At 44.9% G+C, this 18,020-nt stretch overlaps 1 protein-coding gene across 2 annotated transcripts in view; it reads right to left on the bottom strand.

Moving 5' to 3' along the window:
• The window catches only part of ABCC1 (ATP binding cassette subfamily C member 1 (ABCC1 blood group)), a 440,279-nt gene that overhangs the window by 135,534 nt on the left and 286,725 nt on the right, over positions 1–18,020 (bottom strand). Inside the window, exons 15-20 of one of the 2 annotated variants that reach the window (XM_063934377.1) lie at positions 16,312–16,381; positions 6,445–6,571; positions 5,854–6,030; positions 4,845–5,012; positions 3,853–4,027; positions 2,682–2,708 (exon numbers count right to left, since the gene is read on the bottom strand). In XM_063934377.1, the coding sequence (XP_063790447.1) occupies positions 2,682–2,708; positions 3,853–4,027; positions 4,845–5,012; positions 5,854–6,030; positions 6,445–6,571; positions 16,312–16,381 (744 nt within the window). The remainder of the gene's footprint in view (positions 1–2,681; positions 2,709–3,852; positions 4,028–4,844; positions 5,013–5,853; positions 6,031–6,444; positions 6,572–16,311; positions 16,382–18,020) is intronic. The other variant, XM_063934378.1, reaches the window with a different exon arrangement.

Raw genomic sequence — 18,020 nt, 5'->3', positions numbered from 1 at the left:
CAGCATTCTTCCCCTTAACATGTGTACTCTCGTGTCAGGGACAGATGAGTCATCAGTGATATGCAAATCATCTTTTATTCCAATAATCATATATTGAATATCTTTTAGCCCTCTTGGCTGTAACTTTGCATTATCGTAGTCGACAGTGGAGTTAAACTCTGTGTCGATACTTTGTTATTTTGGATAGTGAACATAGAGAGACTCTGAAGGACTCTGTGACATAGGGACAGACCAGGGTAGATTTACTTTCTGTTCCCTAACCTTTTGTGCAATAATTTTACCTCAGCACTTACACATATCCAAACAGGTGTCGGCGTTGTTGACGGAGACACCCTCCCACACACTTATCCGCTCTATCACCTCCTTAGAGGAGCCTTTTACCTCAGACATGTCGACACACGCGTACTGACACACCACACACACAGGGGATGCTCTATTTGAAGACAGTTCCCCCACCAGGCCCTTTGGAGAGACAGAGAGAGAGTATGCCAGCACACACCACAGCGCTATAGAATACAGGGATGTACACTATACTGAGTGATTTTTCCCCTATAGCAGCTTATATACACAGTTTTGCGCCTAAATTTATGTGCCCCCCCCCTCTCTTTTTTTACCCTTTGTGTACCAGGATACTGCAGGGGAGAGCCTGGGGAGCTTCCTTCCAGCTGAGCTGTGAAGAGAAAATGGCGCCGGTGTGCTGAGGAAGAAGGCCCGGCCCCCTCAGGAGCGGGCTTCTGTCCTTTTATGTACTTTAATGGCAGGGGTTAATGCACATATACAGTTTATCAGACTGTATTATGTGCTTTTCGCCAAGTAAGGTAATCTAATTGTTGCCCAGGGCGCCCCCCCCAGCGCCCTGCACCCATTAGTGACCGGAGTGTGTGGTGTGCTAAGGGAGCAATGGCGCACAGCTGCAGTGCTGTGCGCTACCTTAATGAAGACCGGAGTCTTCAGCCGCCGATTTTCAACTTCTCTTCGTTCTTCTGGCTCTGCAAGGGGGACGGCGGCGCGGCTCCGGGACCGGACGACCGAGGACTGGGCCTGTGTTCGATCCCTCTGGAGCTAATGGTGTCCAGTAGCCTTAGAAGCCCAAGCTAGCTGCAAGCAGGTAGGTTCGCTTCTCTCCCCTCAGTCCCACGTAGCAGTGAGTCTGTTGCCAGCAGATCTCACTGAAAATAAAAAACCTAACAAATACTTTTTTTTCTAGGAAGCTCAGGAGAGCCCCTAGGGTGCATCCAGCTCTGGCCGGGCACAGATACTAACTGAGGTCTGGAGGAGGGGCATAGAGGGAGGAGCCAGTGCACACCAGATATAGTACCTAATCTTTCTTTTAAGAGTGCCCAGTCTCCTGCGGAGCCCGTCTATACCCCATGGTCCTTACGGAGTTCCCAGCATCCACTAGGACGTCAGAGAAATATAAAATAGCTAAAAAGTATACTGTGTCAGTATTGTGCTCAGTCCAGTATGAATGTTGCTACTGGCCGTCATCTATTCCCTTGTATTTGTCCTGATCCAATTACTATATATGCCACAGATCAGTCAGTGCCTGGCTAAAAAGGGAACACTAACTGAAGTACCGCACATTGTTATCAGTTTTGCATGTCACTTGATGTGATGTATAAATTACATTTTTTTAATTTGTCAGCATCTTTGCATTCCCAATATATTGTAAAAAAAAGGATGATATTTCAATTAGTTCTCACTTGCAGTGTACGCTGCATTGTTATGGCAGGTGTAGAAAAAAAACAACCACTCTGGGTCAAGACCCTGGTGCCAAAGCCCAAAGACACCCTTGTCCATCTCTTACGTGTAGCCATGAACTTCGGCAGCATTTTTGAAAACTTGAGTGTAAATTATACCATGCTGGAGAAACGGATTTTAGAAATGTCACACTCCAATGATACATATCATAGAGAATTTGTAGCATGCATTCTATGGTCTCTCCTGATTTTATAATTTAAACTTTCCTCAGAATAAAGCTTTTTACACATACAGTATACTAGTACATCTATTTATTTAGAGAAGCAACCTCAAGGCCCTCAGCTGCAACCTAAAGGCCCTCAGCAGCAATTAAATCAGAGAATAACATTTATATGTCACTGACCCCAGGTGTATAGAAGTAAAAATGTTGCACAGATTCTAACTATTATCTTCTAGGAGGTGCTAGGAAAATAAGTAGAATCTGATTGGTTGCTATGGGCAACATCTCCACTTCTAAAAACCTGCACCAGGACTGGAAAACGGTGGAGGGGCAGTCCGTTATAAAGAGACCACCCAAGTTAAGGGGAAGTGTGAACAAGTAACCCAGTCATCAGACCCGTGTACTATTAACACTCTCTGGAGCGCCAGCTCTCCGGCACTTGGAGATGAGGTCATCTCGAAGCGTTGGAAGACGAGAAACCCCAGCAATAACCTGGGTCCAAACTGCAGTGTGAATGGGTTTCAAGCTGCTGTGAGACTGCTTGGAACCCATGTTCAGTAACCTGGGCTGGACCCAGGGTTTTGGTATGAAAGGGGTATAAGACCCCTAGGTCTCTCCTGGAACTGTACTTCATACACCTGCAATGAACAAGTTCATCTTCTGTATTAGCTTCAGAACACTATACAACAATGATCTACTGCAATCTGAAGACACAAGCACAAAATAAAATGCACACACACCAACATGCTCAAAGACAAACCTTCTTCCTCTTCTACTTCGGTGTGGACTTCAAAGCAGCAAAAGGCAGAAAAATAAGCAGAGTTAGGAAACAACAAACTGGTCTCTACATGAACAAGTGTCATGGTCTCTAGAAACCAGAGAACATACTTCTACATTTTTACTCTTCATCCTTAAAGTAAAACTTAAAATAGAAAATTTTCTAGTTTCTAGAAAGTCAAATGTTATGGGTCATTAGGTCGACCACTATTGTTTGACATGCATTAGGTCGACAGGTCAAAAGGTCGGCATGTTTTTTTTTTTTAAACTTTTTTTGGTGGAGTTTTCTTCGTAAAGTGACGGGGAACCCCAATTAGTGCACCATGTCCCCTCGCATGGCTCGCGAGCTTCGGGCAAGGTGCCTTGCTCACAGATTACCGTTCCCAGTGTAATCCACGTGGATCGTAAAGTGTGAAAAAGTCCAAAAATAAAGTAAAACATTTTTGAAAAAATGTCGACCTTTTGAACTGTCGACCTAGTACATGTCGACCAATGGTGGTCAGCCTAATGACTGTCGACCTAATGTGAAAATGTCAACATTAACGAAGGGGTTACTTGAAAAATGGCATATCGACATTGTGACTGTCAGTATTTCATCAGTGTCAACAATAAATGGCAACATGGTGACCGAACATTAGGTCAACCTAATATACCAAAACCAATCTAATATATGATCACTCTACTCCCATGATTGTGCAAGGTTTCATTCAGAATGTACCCAGCCTGAAACTCCAACTAACAACGGGGGCAGGGTGCAGCTGTAGTAAGCTCTTTCTAGAGTCCTCAGTAACATCTCGCAGGCAGAGCAGTGAGAAACTCTACTTGGGTTTACAGATCAAAACTAATGAAGTCAGAAGCCGGACATGGTGAAGGTGGCCAGCTATAAGGATCTATTCATGAAGCTGTGAAGAGAGTGGAGATAGTTGCCATCAGTGTTGATGTATCATTTCTAAATTGCATTCTTTAAAATTATACAGAGCAGCTGATTGGTTGCCATGGGCAACTTCTACACTGGCTCACCTCTCCACATTTTTCACTTCTTTATAAACAGACCCCATACAGATAGTACTCACTACAGATGTCCCTACCTACAAGTTTTAAAGCTAAAAAAGTTATCAATGCACACAAAAGATACAAAGCCTGCAACCTCTCACCTTGGCCATTGTTCTGCTCTGCGTTGGCATACGTTCGTAGGAATTCTGCAAATGCACCATCCTGCTTTAGGAGTTCCTGGTAGGAACCGACTTCAGTGATTTTCCCATCCACCATGACAATAATGGAGTCCATTTGTGGCAAGTAACTCACTCCATGAGTTACCAGTATACGGGTCTATATAAACAAAATAGTGAATCTACTGCTATATTGTTTATATGGCAGCAAAATTACGGTAAGTGCTAGTTTATAAGAAGGCCATGAAGCCATTGTGGGTGGGGCCTCCCAGTTACATCATGCTTACATTTTGGTCTACCAAGCAATTTTGCTTAGTCAGTCAAAAATATAAACTTCACACTTTGCATGGAGTGCCAGTCAGTGTGGCCAGCTGCAAAATGTCAAAAACGTAACTATTATTGATATTAGCCTGATAATGACATAATTCTAACATATAAAGTACATATATAACCTATTTTCTAACACTTTACCTCCAATAAATCTAAGCATCCATCATCCTTCCCCTAAATAACTTCAGCGCCACTAAACATTATTTGCCCAGTTGCCTACCCCTATTCTTCCCTGTAATTCCTTCTCAGTTGCCCTCTCCTGATGTTCAATCAGTGGTATGAGGAGAGAGTGCAACTGGGTATCACAAACCATGACGCTGTTCCTGCTTATATAGGGGGGAAGGGAGCCTGCGAGGTACACCTTTCCATGGATTGTGTTTAAATACGATTAAACATACAAAATGACACCCAAAAATACAAAAAAAACTACTTGTGTCAACTCTTTTTTGTCCATCACTGTCAACGTTTTGACCCTGTTGACCTTACCTACTGTCTACCTTTTACTTGTCAACCTTCTGATGCGGTCAATCTTTTAATCCTGTTTACCAAATGGGGTCGACCTAATGACTGCCTATCAAGACAGTGTAGATCTTCTGTACCACACCCGATCGACTGAACTAAAGAGATTTTAATTCACTTATACTCACTTTATCTTTAAGCAGTCCCTTTGGCCCAATGACCTTGTCAAAGATGTGTTTTCCAACATGAGCATCCACAGCAGACAAAGGGTCATCAAGCAAATAGATGTCAGCATTACAATAGACAGCCCGAGCAAGGCTCACTCTCTGCTTCTGACCTCCAGATAAATTCACACCCTAGCAACAGAAGATACATTTCACTTGCTTTTATCATTTAATATTACAGGAGCAGATAACTTTACCTACTGCATGTAAAGACTAAGGCCCTCATTCAGCTTGGATCACTATATTCCAAAAACGCATATCTGCAGATTATCGGAAAACTGCGCAAGTGCTTCAAACGCACTGCATGTATGCGAATGCTGCATTGCGATCGCAGCCACAGTGGATGGCAATTGACTGGAAGTGACCGTCCGTGGGTGTTAACAAAGCTTTTGTGGAGAGCTGTTGGAAAAACGCAGGCGTGTCATGGGCGTGTATCTGACTATAGCTGTGATCGATTGTGATTAAAAACATGGCGTCGGTGAGACTGAATCCACATTACTGTGAGTAGACATGGGTCAACCGCAACTGTCGATGGTACTATGTTTCGGCATATGAATCGCACCTCTGCGAATGAATATGCAGAGTTGCAATTGCATTGGTGGGAGTCTTAACATTTCTGGGCTGGTCTTTAGGTTGTTTTTTTTTTTTGCTGTAGTTTTGAGACAATTGCAATTTCAGTCTCAATAGCGATCCATGCTGAATAACCCCCTAGGCACAATATGAAACTGTTGAACTTTGATTAATTTAGAATAGAATTCAAAGATTACGGAACTTTTGCCACAAAATATTGTGTGTGTGTGTGTGTGTGTGATATAATGTATTTATGTGTCACTAATTAAGCAAAGACTCACGATATGAGCTCTCTTAGTAAATTTAAAGTATTGCAAGAGTGAAGGGTGCACTTATTTAATGTTACAGCCATTTCCATGACCAGGAAATTGACATACAGTATAAAGAAATACTGTATTCTAACCTTTTCTCCAATTTCGGTTCTGTCTCCAGATGGCAAGATCTCCAAATCGGGAAGCAGCGCGCAGGCCTCCAGAACTCTCTTGTACAGGGGATCCTTCCGCTCTCTGCCAAACAGGACGTTGTCTTTAAGAGAGGCATTCTGGATCCAAGCTTGCTGAGGAACATATGCTATGCCACCCTAACAAAGGGAAAACTTTAAATGCAAACTCCACTACATACAAGACAAGACAATATAAAACGGTTCTCAAAAGCTACAGTATATGCAAGTGTTCCAGAAACTTGCCAGAACTTATTTGAGGCCTTGGCATAACACACATTTAGAAATTAAAAATAAGAATGGCAGGTACATGTATTAATGCCAAGTAAATACCACATCTAAAAAAGGTAAACTGCACAAGTGGTCAGTTTATCAATTTGACCTTCCAGTGTGAAAGGATGGATAAACTAGTCTACAAAACTGTACATGATCTATGCCTTAGAACACTAGTTACAATGCTTAATAAGAATCATTTCAAAATGAATATGCAACTCTACTCAAAACCCTTGTTTACTTCAACAGGTAGAGTGGAATACGGTATATGCGGTGGAATACCTTCACCACTATGTAGCCGTCTTTCTTTTCCATTTCTCCCAACAGTGCTGACAGCAAGGAAGACTTTCCACAGCCTACTTGGCCAACCACTGCGACCAAGGAGCCATTGGGGATAGTAAGGTTAATCCTGCAGGAATTAGAAATTATGCTTTATACCCCTATTATACATAATTAATAAACTTATATCAAAAACTATATTTTGTTCTGTGAGTGTATTGGGTATGTACTTTTTTCTTTGTTTTTAATACAATAAATAGAATACATTTTTTTTTTCTAACTTCATTTGCACAAAAACGAGTTTAATGGTAAGAACTTACCCTTGTTAAAACTTTATGCGAGGTACACTGGGCTCCACAAGTCTGGACAATGGGGTGTAGAGTAGGATCTTGATCCAAGGCACCAACAGGCTCAAAGCTTTGACTGTTCCCAGAATGCACAGCGCCGCCTCCTATATCACCCCGCCTCCCAGCACAGGAGCTCAGTTTAGTTAACCAGCCCAATGCAGTAGCAGGAAAAGAGACGACAACGGTTAGTAGCCATATACACCACACTCTCACGGCAAGAGAAGTGTCAGCGGCTAATGCCATATCAACCCAAAGAAGCTAAGTGCGTCAGGGTGGGCGCCCTGTGAAGCCCAGTGTACCTCGCAGAAAGAGTTTTAACAAAGGTAAGTTCTTACCATAAAACTCGTTTTCTGCTGCGGGGTACACTGGGCTCCACAAGTCTGGACAATGGGGATGTCCTAAAGCAGTTCCTTATGGGAGGGGACGCACTGTAGCGGGCACAAGAACCCTGCGTCCAAAGGAAGCATCCTGGGAAGCGGCAGTATCGAAGGCATAGAACCTTATGAAACCACAAAGAAAATGAAGCGCCTGTGTCTGTATTTGACCAATTAATAAAAATTAAGTAACCACCAGAACTCACGTTCGCTTCACTCAAGGGGCTGTATACACCCCTAAATTGGACAATAGTTAAGCATAAAGAAAAGAGGAGCGCTCATGTGTTCATGATAGAAACCTAATAAATCTATTCAGAGCCGGTAAATGAATTAAAAAGGTCTTTTATTCAATAACAATCATACCAATAATATTTATCAAAAGCAATTTATCAATTGTACCCAATATCGTGGGATAGTATCTTGCTGGCCAGCAGTTTCAGAAGATAGCAAGTGCTAATAAAACTTCCCTCAGTAAGGAATCAGTGCACTGAAAAAAATATACTGTTAAAATAACAACATGTAGTAACTTTGTATCAGTCAGTGATGGTAACTGTTCCCTGAATATGGGATCAATGCACTAGGAGAGCTGTGCTGTTGAACCATCAGCGTGTAATAACTTTTGTATCAGTCAAGGTGGTAACTGTTACACGCTGAAGTGATAAAGGTACAGGCTGTTATCAGCATGTACAAAATGTCCGATTACCTCCCTAGTGGAAATCACGGTGTGGTCCTACCCCCGGAAACCGAGCGTCCTCAGATATTTGTAGTGTCCACGGGGGGGGCCTCTCGTATCACCGGCTGTAGGTTGCTCCACAGAAGGGGGATATATAATGACGGACTTGCGGTGCGGACGCCTGTTTAGGCGGACGTGCTGATACTCGCGGCGGGGTGGACAGATGGCAGTGTCACGTAGCGGCTCCCGCTCTGCTGCGCCGTACACCTGTATGTTACTGAAGAACACTGCTGCAGCTTCACAAAGTGGGCGGAGACTGACGCGTTTCGTCACGGAATCACGTGACTTTTTTAAAGTACTAAACAGGCGTCAGCACCGCTCGGTTACCGGGGGGTAGGACCACACCGTGATTTCCACTAGGGAGGTAATCGGACATTTTGTACATGCTGATAAAAGCCGCTATACCTTTATCACTTCAGCGTGTAACAGTTACCATCATTGACTGATACAAAGTTACTACATGTTGTTATTTTAACAGTATATTTTTTTCAGTGCACTGATTCCTTACTGAGGGAAGTTTTATTAGCACTTGCTATCTTCTGAAACTGCTGGCCAGCAAGATACTATCCCACGATATTGGGTACAATTGATAAATTGCTTTTGATAAATATTATTGGTATGATTTTTATTGAATAAAAGACCTTTTTAATTCATTTATCGGCTCTGAATAGATTTATTAGGTTTCTATCATGAACACATGAGCGCTCCTCTTTTCTTTATGCTTAACTATAGAACCTTATGAACGTGTTCCCGGAGGACCACGTAGCCGCCTTGCACAATTGATCAAGGGTCGCACCACGTTGGGCCGCCCAAGAAGGTCCAACAGACCGAGTAGAATGGGCCGTAATGTGAACAGGAGCTGACAGACCAGTCTTCACATAAGCATGCGCAATCATCATTCTAATCCACCTGGCCAGGGTCTGCTTGTGAGCAGGCCAGCCACGTTTGTGAAATCCAAACAAAACAAAGAGAGAATCAAACTTTCGAATAGAAGCAGTTCTCTTCACATAGATACGGAGAGCCCGTACCACATCCAAAGACCGCTCTTTAGGAGACAAATCAGGAGAGACCAAAGCTGGAACCACAATCTCCTGATTAAGGTGGAACGAAGAAACCACCTTAGGTAAATATCCGGGACGAGTCCTAAGAACCCCCCGGTCACGGTGAAAAATCAGATATGGGGAACTACAAGACAAGGCACCCAAATCCGACACTCTTCTAGCAGAGGCAATAGCCAACAAGAACACCACCTTTAGAGAAAGCCACTTAAGGTCAGCTGAACCAAGAGGTTCAAATGGAGGCTCCTGCAACGCCTCCAAAACCACCGACAAGTCCCAAGGAGCCACAGGCGGGACATAGGGAGGTTGGATACGCCACACACCCTGAGTGAAAGTATGAACATCAGGTAAAGTCGCAATTTTTCTCTGAAACCACACCAACAAGGCAGAAATATGAACCTTGAGGGAGGCCAGACGCAGGCCTAAATCTAGGCCCTGCTGTAGAAAAGCCAAAAGTTTGGCTGTACTAAACTTGGAAGCGTCATAATGGTTAGATGCGCACAAAAACAAAGTAGGAATGCCAGACCCGATGGTAAATACGAGCAGAGGCCGGTTTCCGGGCCCGCAACATAGTTTTAATGACCTCTTCAGAAAACCCCTTAGCTCTTAAGACGGAAGCTTCAAGAGCCACGCCATCAAAGACAGCCGGGCTAGGTCCTGGTAGACACAGGGGCCCTGAACGAGGAGGTCTGGGCGTTGTGGAAGTAGAAGTGGGCGCTCTGACGATAGGCCTTGCAGGTCTGACAACCAGTGCCGTCTGGGCCACGCCGGAGCTATGAGAAGCAGATTTCCTTTTACTTGCTTGAACTTAAAAATTACCTTGGGCAGGAGTGACACCGGAGGCAACACGTACGGCAGCCGAAACCTCCACGGCACTGCCAGCGCATCCACGAATGCTGCTTGAGGATCCCTTGTCCTTGCTCCGAAGACCGGACCCTTGTGATTGTGTCGAGACGCCATCAGATCCACATCTGGAAGACCTCACCTTTCCACGAGGAGTTGAAACATTTCTGGATGGAGGCCCCACTCGCCGGCATGCACGTCCTGACGACTGAGAAAGTCCGCTTCCCAATTCAGGACTCCCGGAATGAATATTGCAGATATTGCCGGTAGATGGCATTCTGCCCAACGTAGAATCCGTGAGGCTTCCTTCATTGCCAAACGGCTTCGAGTGCCGCCTTGATGATTTATGTAAGCCACTGTGGTGGCGTTGTTTGACTGTACTTGAACAGGACGGTTCTGAATCAAATGCTGGGCTAGGTTCAACGCATTGAAGACCGCCCGCAATTCCAGAATGTTGATTGAGAGGAGAGATTCCTCCTTGGTCCACCGACCCTGCAAGGAGTGCTGCTCCAGCACCGCGCCCCAACCTCTTAGACTGGCATCTGTCGTCAACAGGACCCAGTTGGATATCCAGAAAGGACGGCCTCTGCACAATTGTCGGTCCTGGAGCCACCAGAGCAGCGAGTCAAAGAGATCATTTGAGACCTGATCCGGTGAGGCAGGCCGTCCCACTTGGCTAGAATCAGCTTCTGGGGGGGGCGAGAATAGAATTGAGCATACTCCACCATGTCGAATGCTGATACCATGAGGCCCAGCACCTGCATTGCCGAACGTATCGACACTTGCGGACGAGAAAGGAAGCAACAAATCCTGTCCTGAAGTTTCAGGACTTTCTCCTGAGACAAGAACAACCTCTGGTTGTGAGTGTCCAACAGCGCTCCCAGATGCACCATGCTCTGAGCAGGGACCAGGGAGTATTTCTTCCAGTTGATGAGCCACCCGTGGGCTTGGAGAAACCGGACCGTCATATCCAGATGACGCAGGAGAAGATCTGGGGAATTTGCCAGGATTAACAAGTCGTCCAGATTCGGCAGTATCCTGACCCCTTGACGGCGGAGTACCACCGTCATCACCGCCATAACTTTGGTGAAGACTCGCGGAGCCGTTGTTAAACCAAAAGGTAACGCCCGAAACTGGTAATGGAGGTTGCCAATAGCGAACCTCAGGTATTGTTGATGTGACACTGCTATAGGAATATGCAGGTAAGCATCCTGCATGTCCAGGGAGACCATGTAGTCCCCAGGTTCCAAGGCCAGAACTATAGAGCGATGGGTTTCCATACGGAACTTGGAAACCTTCACAAACTTGTTCAGTGCCTTGAGGTTGAGAATGGGCAGGGTGACCCATTCGGTTTCGGGACTAGAAACAGCTGAGAATAGTACCCCCGGCCCTTATGAGCAAGAGGCACCTGTACTATGACTCCTGTATCCAGGAGGATCTGTACCACCGAATGCAGAGTGTTTGCCTTTGTCTGGTCGTCTGTCTGGCAAAATCGATGAGGGGGTCGGTTTTTGAAGGCTATGGCGTAACCTCGAGTGACAACTTCCCGTACCCAGGCATCTGAAGTGGTCTTAAACCATTCCTGGGTATACCCTAGAAGTCGGCCCCCCACCCTGGGATCCCCCAGGGGGAGGCCCGCCCCGTCATGCGGCAGGCTTATCGGTCTTGGCTGCTGGCTGACGGGCAGCCCAGGCTCTTTCGGGCTTCGGCTTACCAGGTTTGGAAGTGCGGGCCTGCTTATGGTACGCCTGACATTTTGCTTTACCTGAAGGACGAAAGGGGCGAAAGGACGTGCCTTTGGCCTTCGACACAGAAGGAACTGTATTAGGCAGACAGGCAGTTTTGGCAGTAGCCAAGTCAGCCACTATCTTATTTAAGTCCTCCCCAAACAGAATATCCCCCTTGAAAGGGAGTACCTCCAGGGTTTTTCTAGAGTCCAGATCCACAGACCAGGATCTAAGCCACAATATCCTGCGAGCCAGGACTGACGTAGTAGACGCCTTGGCTGCTAGGATACCGGCATCAGAAGCCGTCTCTTTAATATAGCGAGAAGCTGTGACAATATATGACAAGCATTGGTCAGAGGAGATTTCAGCTTCTAACTCCAAGGCCCATACTTCAATAGCCTCTGCTGCCCATGTAGCTGCAATAGTGGGCCTTTGTGCAGCACCCGTGGGGGTGTAAATCGCTTTTAGACAACCCTCGACACGTTTATCCGTAGGCTCTTTTAGAGACGTGATGGTAGTGACAGGTAGAGCTGAGGAAACCACCATCCTAGCCACATGCGAGTCTACTGGAGGAGGCGTTTCCCAATTCTTAGACAGCTCTGGCGCGAGGGTTATAGCGAGCCAGCATCTTCTTTTGAGGCAAACTTCGTACCCGGGATTTGCCAGGGTTCCTGACGTATATCCACTATGTGGTCAGAGTGAGGTAAAACTTGTTTAATCACCTTCTGACGCTTGAACCTATCTGGTTTCTTAGGAGGAACGGATGGCTCGGGATCATCCGTAATCTGCAGAGTTAACTTAATAGCCTCCAAAAGATCAGGAAAATCCACATGTGAACTACCCTCCCCATCAGCCATATCTGAGTCAGAACCTGTGGGGTCAGTGTATGTGCTGTCTTCATCAGACGAGATGTCAGTGACAGCAGTGGATTGTGAGGAGACGAGCGCTCGCTTAGAGGACCTCTTGGACTTAGGCGAGCGTTGGTCAGACTTTTTAGTAGTCAGGGACTGGTTCAACTTCTTTAATTGAGCAGATAAATCGTCCGCCCACGGCGGGTTAGCTGCAGGGACCACATATGGTTGTACCGGCATTGGGGGTCCCATAGGGGGTGTTAGTTTATGAACTAGCGTATGCAGAAGCGTGGAAAAAGCGGCCCATGGAGGGTCAGTATGTGCCTCCGTTGCCACAGTCCCACTGGGGGGCAAGGAGCCCCCAGAACCAGAGCCCACAGCTGCTATATTCTCCCCATATGTGCCTGTGGCTTCAGCAACACCAGCAGTGTGTTCCGCCCCAGAACCGTTACCCTCAGAAGCAGACATGATATAACTTGCAGTATGAGGTAACACAGTACAATTATTAGCAGCACTATATCCCTAAACCCAAACCCCTGCACAGTGTAGTCAGCACCAGCAGAGATAAAGGAGAGATATGGTGACTAAATGACAGAGAAAAATACGTAATACAGTACAGGTTGAGTATCCCATATCCAAATATTCCGAAATACGGAATATTCCGAAATACGGACTTTTTTGAGTGAGATAGTGAAACCTTTGTTTTTTGATGACTCAATGTACACAAACTTTGTTTAATACACAAAGTTATTAAAAATATTGTATTAAATGACAGTCAGGCTGTGTGTATAAGGTGCATATGAAACATAAATGAATTGTGTGAATGTAGACACACTTTGATTAATGCACAAAGTTATTAAAATATTGGCTAAAATGACCTTCAGGCTGTGTGTATAAGGTTTATATGAAACATAAATGCATTCTGTGCTTAGACTTAGGTCCTATCGCCATGATATCTCATTATGGTATGCAATTATTCCAAAATACGGAAAAATCCGATATCCAAAATACCTCTGGTCCCAAGCATTTTGGATAAGGGATACTCAACCTGTATATCTTTGTGAAAATCCTATATTAAATAACACCTGACGCACCAAGCCCCCTCAGGTTATATAATATAGGGATAGCAAGTTGAGTGAAAGACACGAGATGGACACCATTCAGCTATCAATGCACACACAAATAGTCACAGTTTGTACAATGCAGAGGTTATTACAGACAATAATACTGCACTGGACTAGCTTACACAGCTATATAGTCAATAGATATAACACTACACAGTAAGAAACTGGATGTAGATCACAGGGTAATTGTACTATAAACCCCTGACTAAATGCACTCTTTCTTACAAACACTGACTAAAAAGGCAGGTAGAATACTTAAGTGTCATGTTAAGGAACAGCGCTGACAACTAGGCGGCTTTACATAGGAGAATTTGCCCAAGCAGTCCCAGGAGCAGTGAGCTGAGGAGTAATGGCGCCGCAGACACTGACAGGGAGTGAGGAAAGACAGAGATGCAGCTCCAGGGCGAGAACACTTGCTGGAAATGGCGCCCTGGGGCTGGGGGAGGGGCTTCAGGTCTAAGCCTTATCCCCTTTGCTGGCAAAACCACCGGGTACTGTGGGCGATATTAAAATCGGTTTTAAGAGAAAACCTGACCTGCGCCCATGCCCTGGTGATCTAGTGGGATCGCCTGTATCCACAGTGTCCACCACCAGCGTGCACGGCCCGCCTCCCACTGACCACGCCGGATCGCGATAAAGACCGGGTCCCACGAGCGGGACCCACTTACCACCTCCCGAAGCGCGGCCACGTGATCCTGGAGAGCCCCAGCCGTGTGCGTCTAACATGAAGAAAACCGGAGCCTCCGCTGTAGGTACCCGGCAACCAGGGGTCGGGAGTGTACAGCGCCGCTGGGGAGAGCTGGAGCTGCAGCAGTGAATGTCACAAGACATTTACCACCGCTGCTGCCCTTGAAGTCTTCACTTTTTATCTCATAAAAAGCTTTTCTCAGGGCTGCTTGGAGCAGCCCCTCTGTTAAGTGCCTGCTTACTGCAGCACCAACTGACAAACCAACTGACAAACTGAGCTCCTGTGCTGGGAGGCGGGGTGATATAGGAGGCGGCGCTATGCATTCTGGGAACAGTCAAAGCTTTGAGCCTGTTGGTGCCTCGGATCCTACTCTACACCCCATTGTCCAGACTTGTGGAGCCCAGTGTACCCCGCAGCAGAAATATATTTCAGAGAGGATGCGGAAGCTGTGTGCTAACTAAGGTAGTCTGTTGCCACTTACAACCCGCTTTCCCCAGGATAAACAGTGCACCAACAGGATCTGATGCATCCATCTGCAGTATGTGCCCACTATGACCCACAAACATTTCCTAAACTGCACTAGAAACATGAATCCTATTATCTGCCCTAGGTACACATCTGCGCACATTGCATTCGGTTAATAAATAAGCCCAAATAGGTCTCTTCCTGTAACACCACAGAAACAAGGAACCTGCAGATGTGTCCTCCTACATCTATCCTCAATATGCCATGAACCGCGTGGCGGGAGTGAGCTGACAAGCATCTTTTTCACCAGAAAATACACCTTAGCTGCAATGCGAATAGGACACACAAGCAGACTGTGTTAATTTATTTCAAATGAAATACTTGCATTTCTGTGTGCGACGTAGTCTATATACAAAGTACAACGGAACTTGGCATGGAAAACAGCAGTGGCTGCTACATTGCAGCACTTTATATACAGATTCAGAAACTCAGTCGCATACATTCTAGTTGCATCGCATTTCCAGGCATAGAAAAAAAAAAAAAAAAAGACGTGCGGGAGAAGAGCTGTTTGCTATGACGGAAGAGACAACGTATGAGAACACATCTGTAGGGGTATATTTACTCAAGTGCAGATTTACAGAAATGGAAATCTTGCTCATAGCAAACAATCACATTCTACTTATTTATGTAACACCTTCTAGAACAGGCTTGGCCAACCTGTGGCTCTCCAGTTGTTGTGAAAGTCCCAACATGCCCTGCCACAGTTTTGCTATTAGGGAATGCTAAAAATGTGGTGAGGCATGCTGGGATGTGTAGTTTTACCACAGCTGGAGAGCCACAGGTTAGCCAGGCCTGTTCTAGAAGATAATACTGAAGCTAGAATCTGAGTGGCTGCTATGGGCAACATCTCCACTTCTGTAAACTCACAATTTAGTAAATACTGTCATTTAGTGTTATTTCATAGACAATATCACATCAAGGGGTATATTTAATTAAAGTCGGATCCATTCCGACATGCATTTGTCGGAATGGATCCAACAGGACTTATTCAATGAAATCAGATTTGGCCGTTCTCAACAATCTCAGTCCGACTTTAAAAAAAAAAGTCAGATTGAGGAGATGAGGGAGCTGAAAGGAGGAGATGGGGGAGAGCAGGAACCCAGCGGCTACGCTGCTATAGCTGCTGGATTCCTGCTCTCCCCAGTCTCCTCGCTGCTCTCCCCCATCTCCTCAATCCGACTTCTTTTAAAGTCTGATTGAGATTGGCGGAAACAGGGCCAAAACCTGTCGGATTTAGCCCCGTTTCCGACAGAAGCATGCGGATCGGTAGCCATTCCGCCAATCCACGTGCTTTCTGACTTGTTGGAAAATTCTGGGGTCTATTGAATATGTCGGGACCCCTTCTGACCTTAAAAAGTAAAAAACTGACATCTTTCCGACAGATGGCAGCTTTCGACTGCAATTGAATATACCCCCTAATGTTAAACTTTAAAAGGTGTTTAAAGGATTAATGATTCTGTAAAACGCTTACAAGAGCCTGGATTCTTTTTACCTTCAACAAAAATTAATCTCATAAAAAATTTTTTTAATTTTTAAATGCTAAAGAATATTAATAAAAAGAAAAGAAAAACACAAAAAAACAAAAACAAAAACAACTTACTCTTTCAAAAAGGGAGGATCAGTCCTTGACCAGGAGAAAGTGGCATTGCTCATGTTAATACCACCTTGGGCTGAAAAGAGGGGAATATAGTCCCATTAGATATTTAGATTCTTGTATGCTTACTCATTAATAAAAGCAAAAAATAAAAATAAAAACACACATCTCAGTAGAGATTGGTAACACACACACTCTCTCTGATTGATTGGCATGGATAAATATTAATACACCACGTACTTACAGAATTACATTGTGGACCTGGGGGACAGGAAGTTTATATTGCCTTTCTATTAGGGGACTATCCATATTTTCCCACTAGTTGGTGGCGAAAGTACACATTGCTCACTTTTTATTATATTAAAATCTATGTCACTATTATGTGTGTTTGACTATTTTTTATATGCCTTGTATGAATGAAATATAAAGTTGTGTTTAATATCAAGCCGCACAACTCTAATCTTTTTTTATAGAATTACTATATTTTTATTGTTTTCACCTATAGCCCTGTTTTCTACTTCTATATACATGGTTTGTATACACCAGGGCTGGCCAAACCAGTCCTCGAGATCTACCAACAGTTCACATTTTCCAGACCACCTAGCTGGTGCACAGGTGCAGTCATTACTAATTAGGATGTGCTGCATTCATTCCTAACTGACAATTCTACAGATCTCCAGGAGGCCTGGAAAACATGTACTGTTGGTAGATCTCGAGGACCGGTTTGGCCAGCCCTGGTATACACCCTCCCAATACAGCTGCTCAGGTTTAAACAGCCAGTTTCAAGGAGTGATCACACCTGTTGTGTACTTTTAAGAAGGGCACTAAAAAACAAGACGTTCAGAAGAAGGAATAAGACAAAGGGATTATTTGGGGAAAAGGCTGGTAGTATGGTTGGGGGAAGTTGTAACACTGTAGGGGTGCAAGGTGCCTTTTCCTGGGGAATATGGCAGCCCGCAGCAGCTGAGGAACAACACAAGTCCAGTTTCTGGTACAACTGACCCCGGCCAGTTTTATTGAAACAGAAAATAAAACAAACCCCAAAATAAAAATACCTTGCCTGTCCGGCACTAACTAAACATAAGATGTTCCTAACTGTCACTAAACAAAACACAGAGTTCTTCAGTACATACTGTATAGCTTACTTGCATCAGAAAGCGTGTCTCTCACACACAGATCCTGCAGCCTTCCCAGGCAGTCTGCCCATACTAATCAGGTTAGAAGCACTATATCACTCTTACACAGCTGAAACCCTGATTAGCCCTCTGTGAGGCCAAAGACCCAAACTGGGCCCAATGTCTAGAACTCGCCTTATCTCTCTCTCAGAGCCTTTTCCCAGCTTTTACAGCAAACTGAAAAGGTTCAGACAAAACAAAAAGCATTTTTCCTAGAAGTTAACATTTTCTAAAACATGTAAGACAAGAACCTGGGACAAATATACCTGCCCTCAAACACTATCCCAGTGTTCTTGTCACATATCCCCCTCCCCTGTTTCGACCTAGGGGCCGGAACACTTGTAGCCCCCAAACAGAAGATGCGAGACAATGCATCTGCGTTGGCCAATTGTGTTCCCGGTCTATGTTCGACAGTAAACTTAAAGTCCTGCAACGCTAGAAACCATCTAGTTACACGAGCATTCTTGCCTCTATTTACATACATCCATTTTAAAGGGGCATGGTCTGTCACTAGTCTGAATTGTCTACCCAAGAGGTAAT

The sequence above is a fragment of the Pseudophryne corroboree genome, chromosome 7 (assembly GCF_028390025.1).
Source record: "Pseudophryne corroboree isolate aPseCor3 chromosome 7, aPseCor3.hap2, whole genome shotgun sequence".
Taxonomy (NCBI): domain Eukaryota; kingdom Metazoa; phylum Chordata; class Amphibia; order Anura; family Myobatrachidae; genus Pseudophryne; species Pseudophryne corroboree.
The sequence above is the reverse complement of the archived record's forward strand: the minus strand, read 5'-3'. Positions and strand labels throughout refer to the sequence as shown.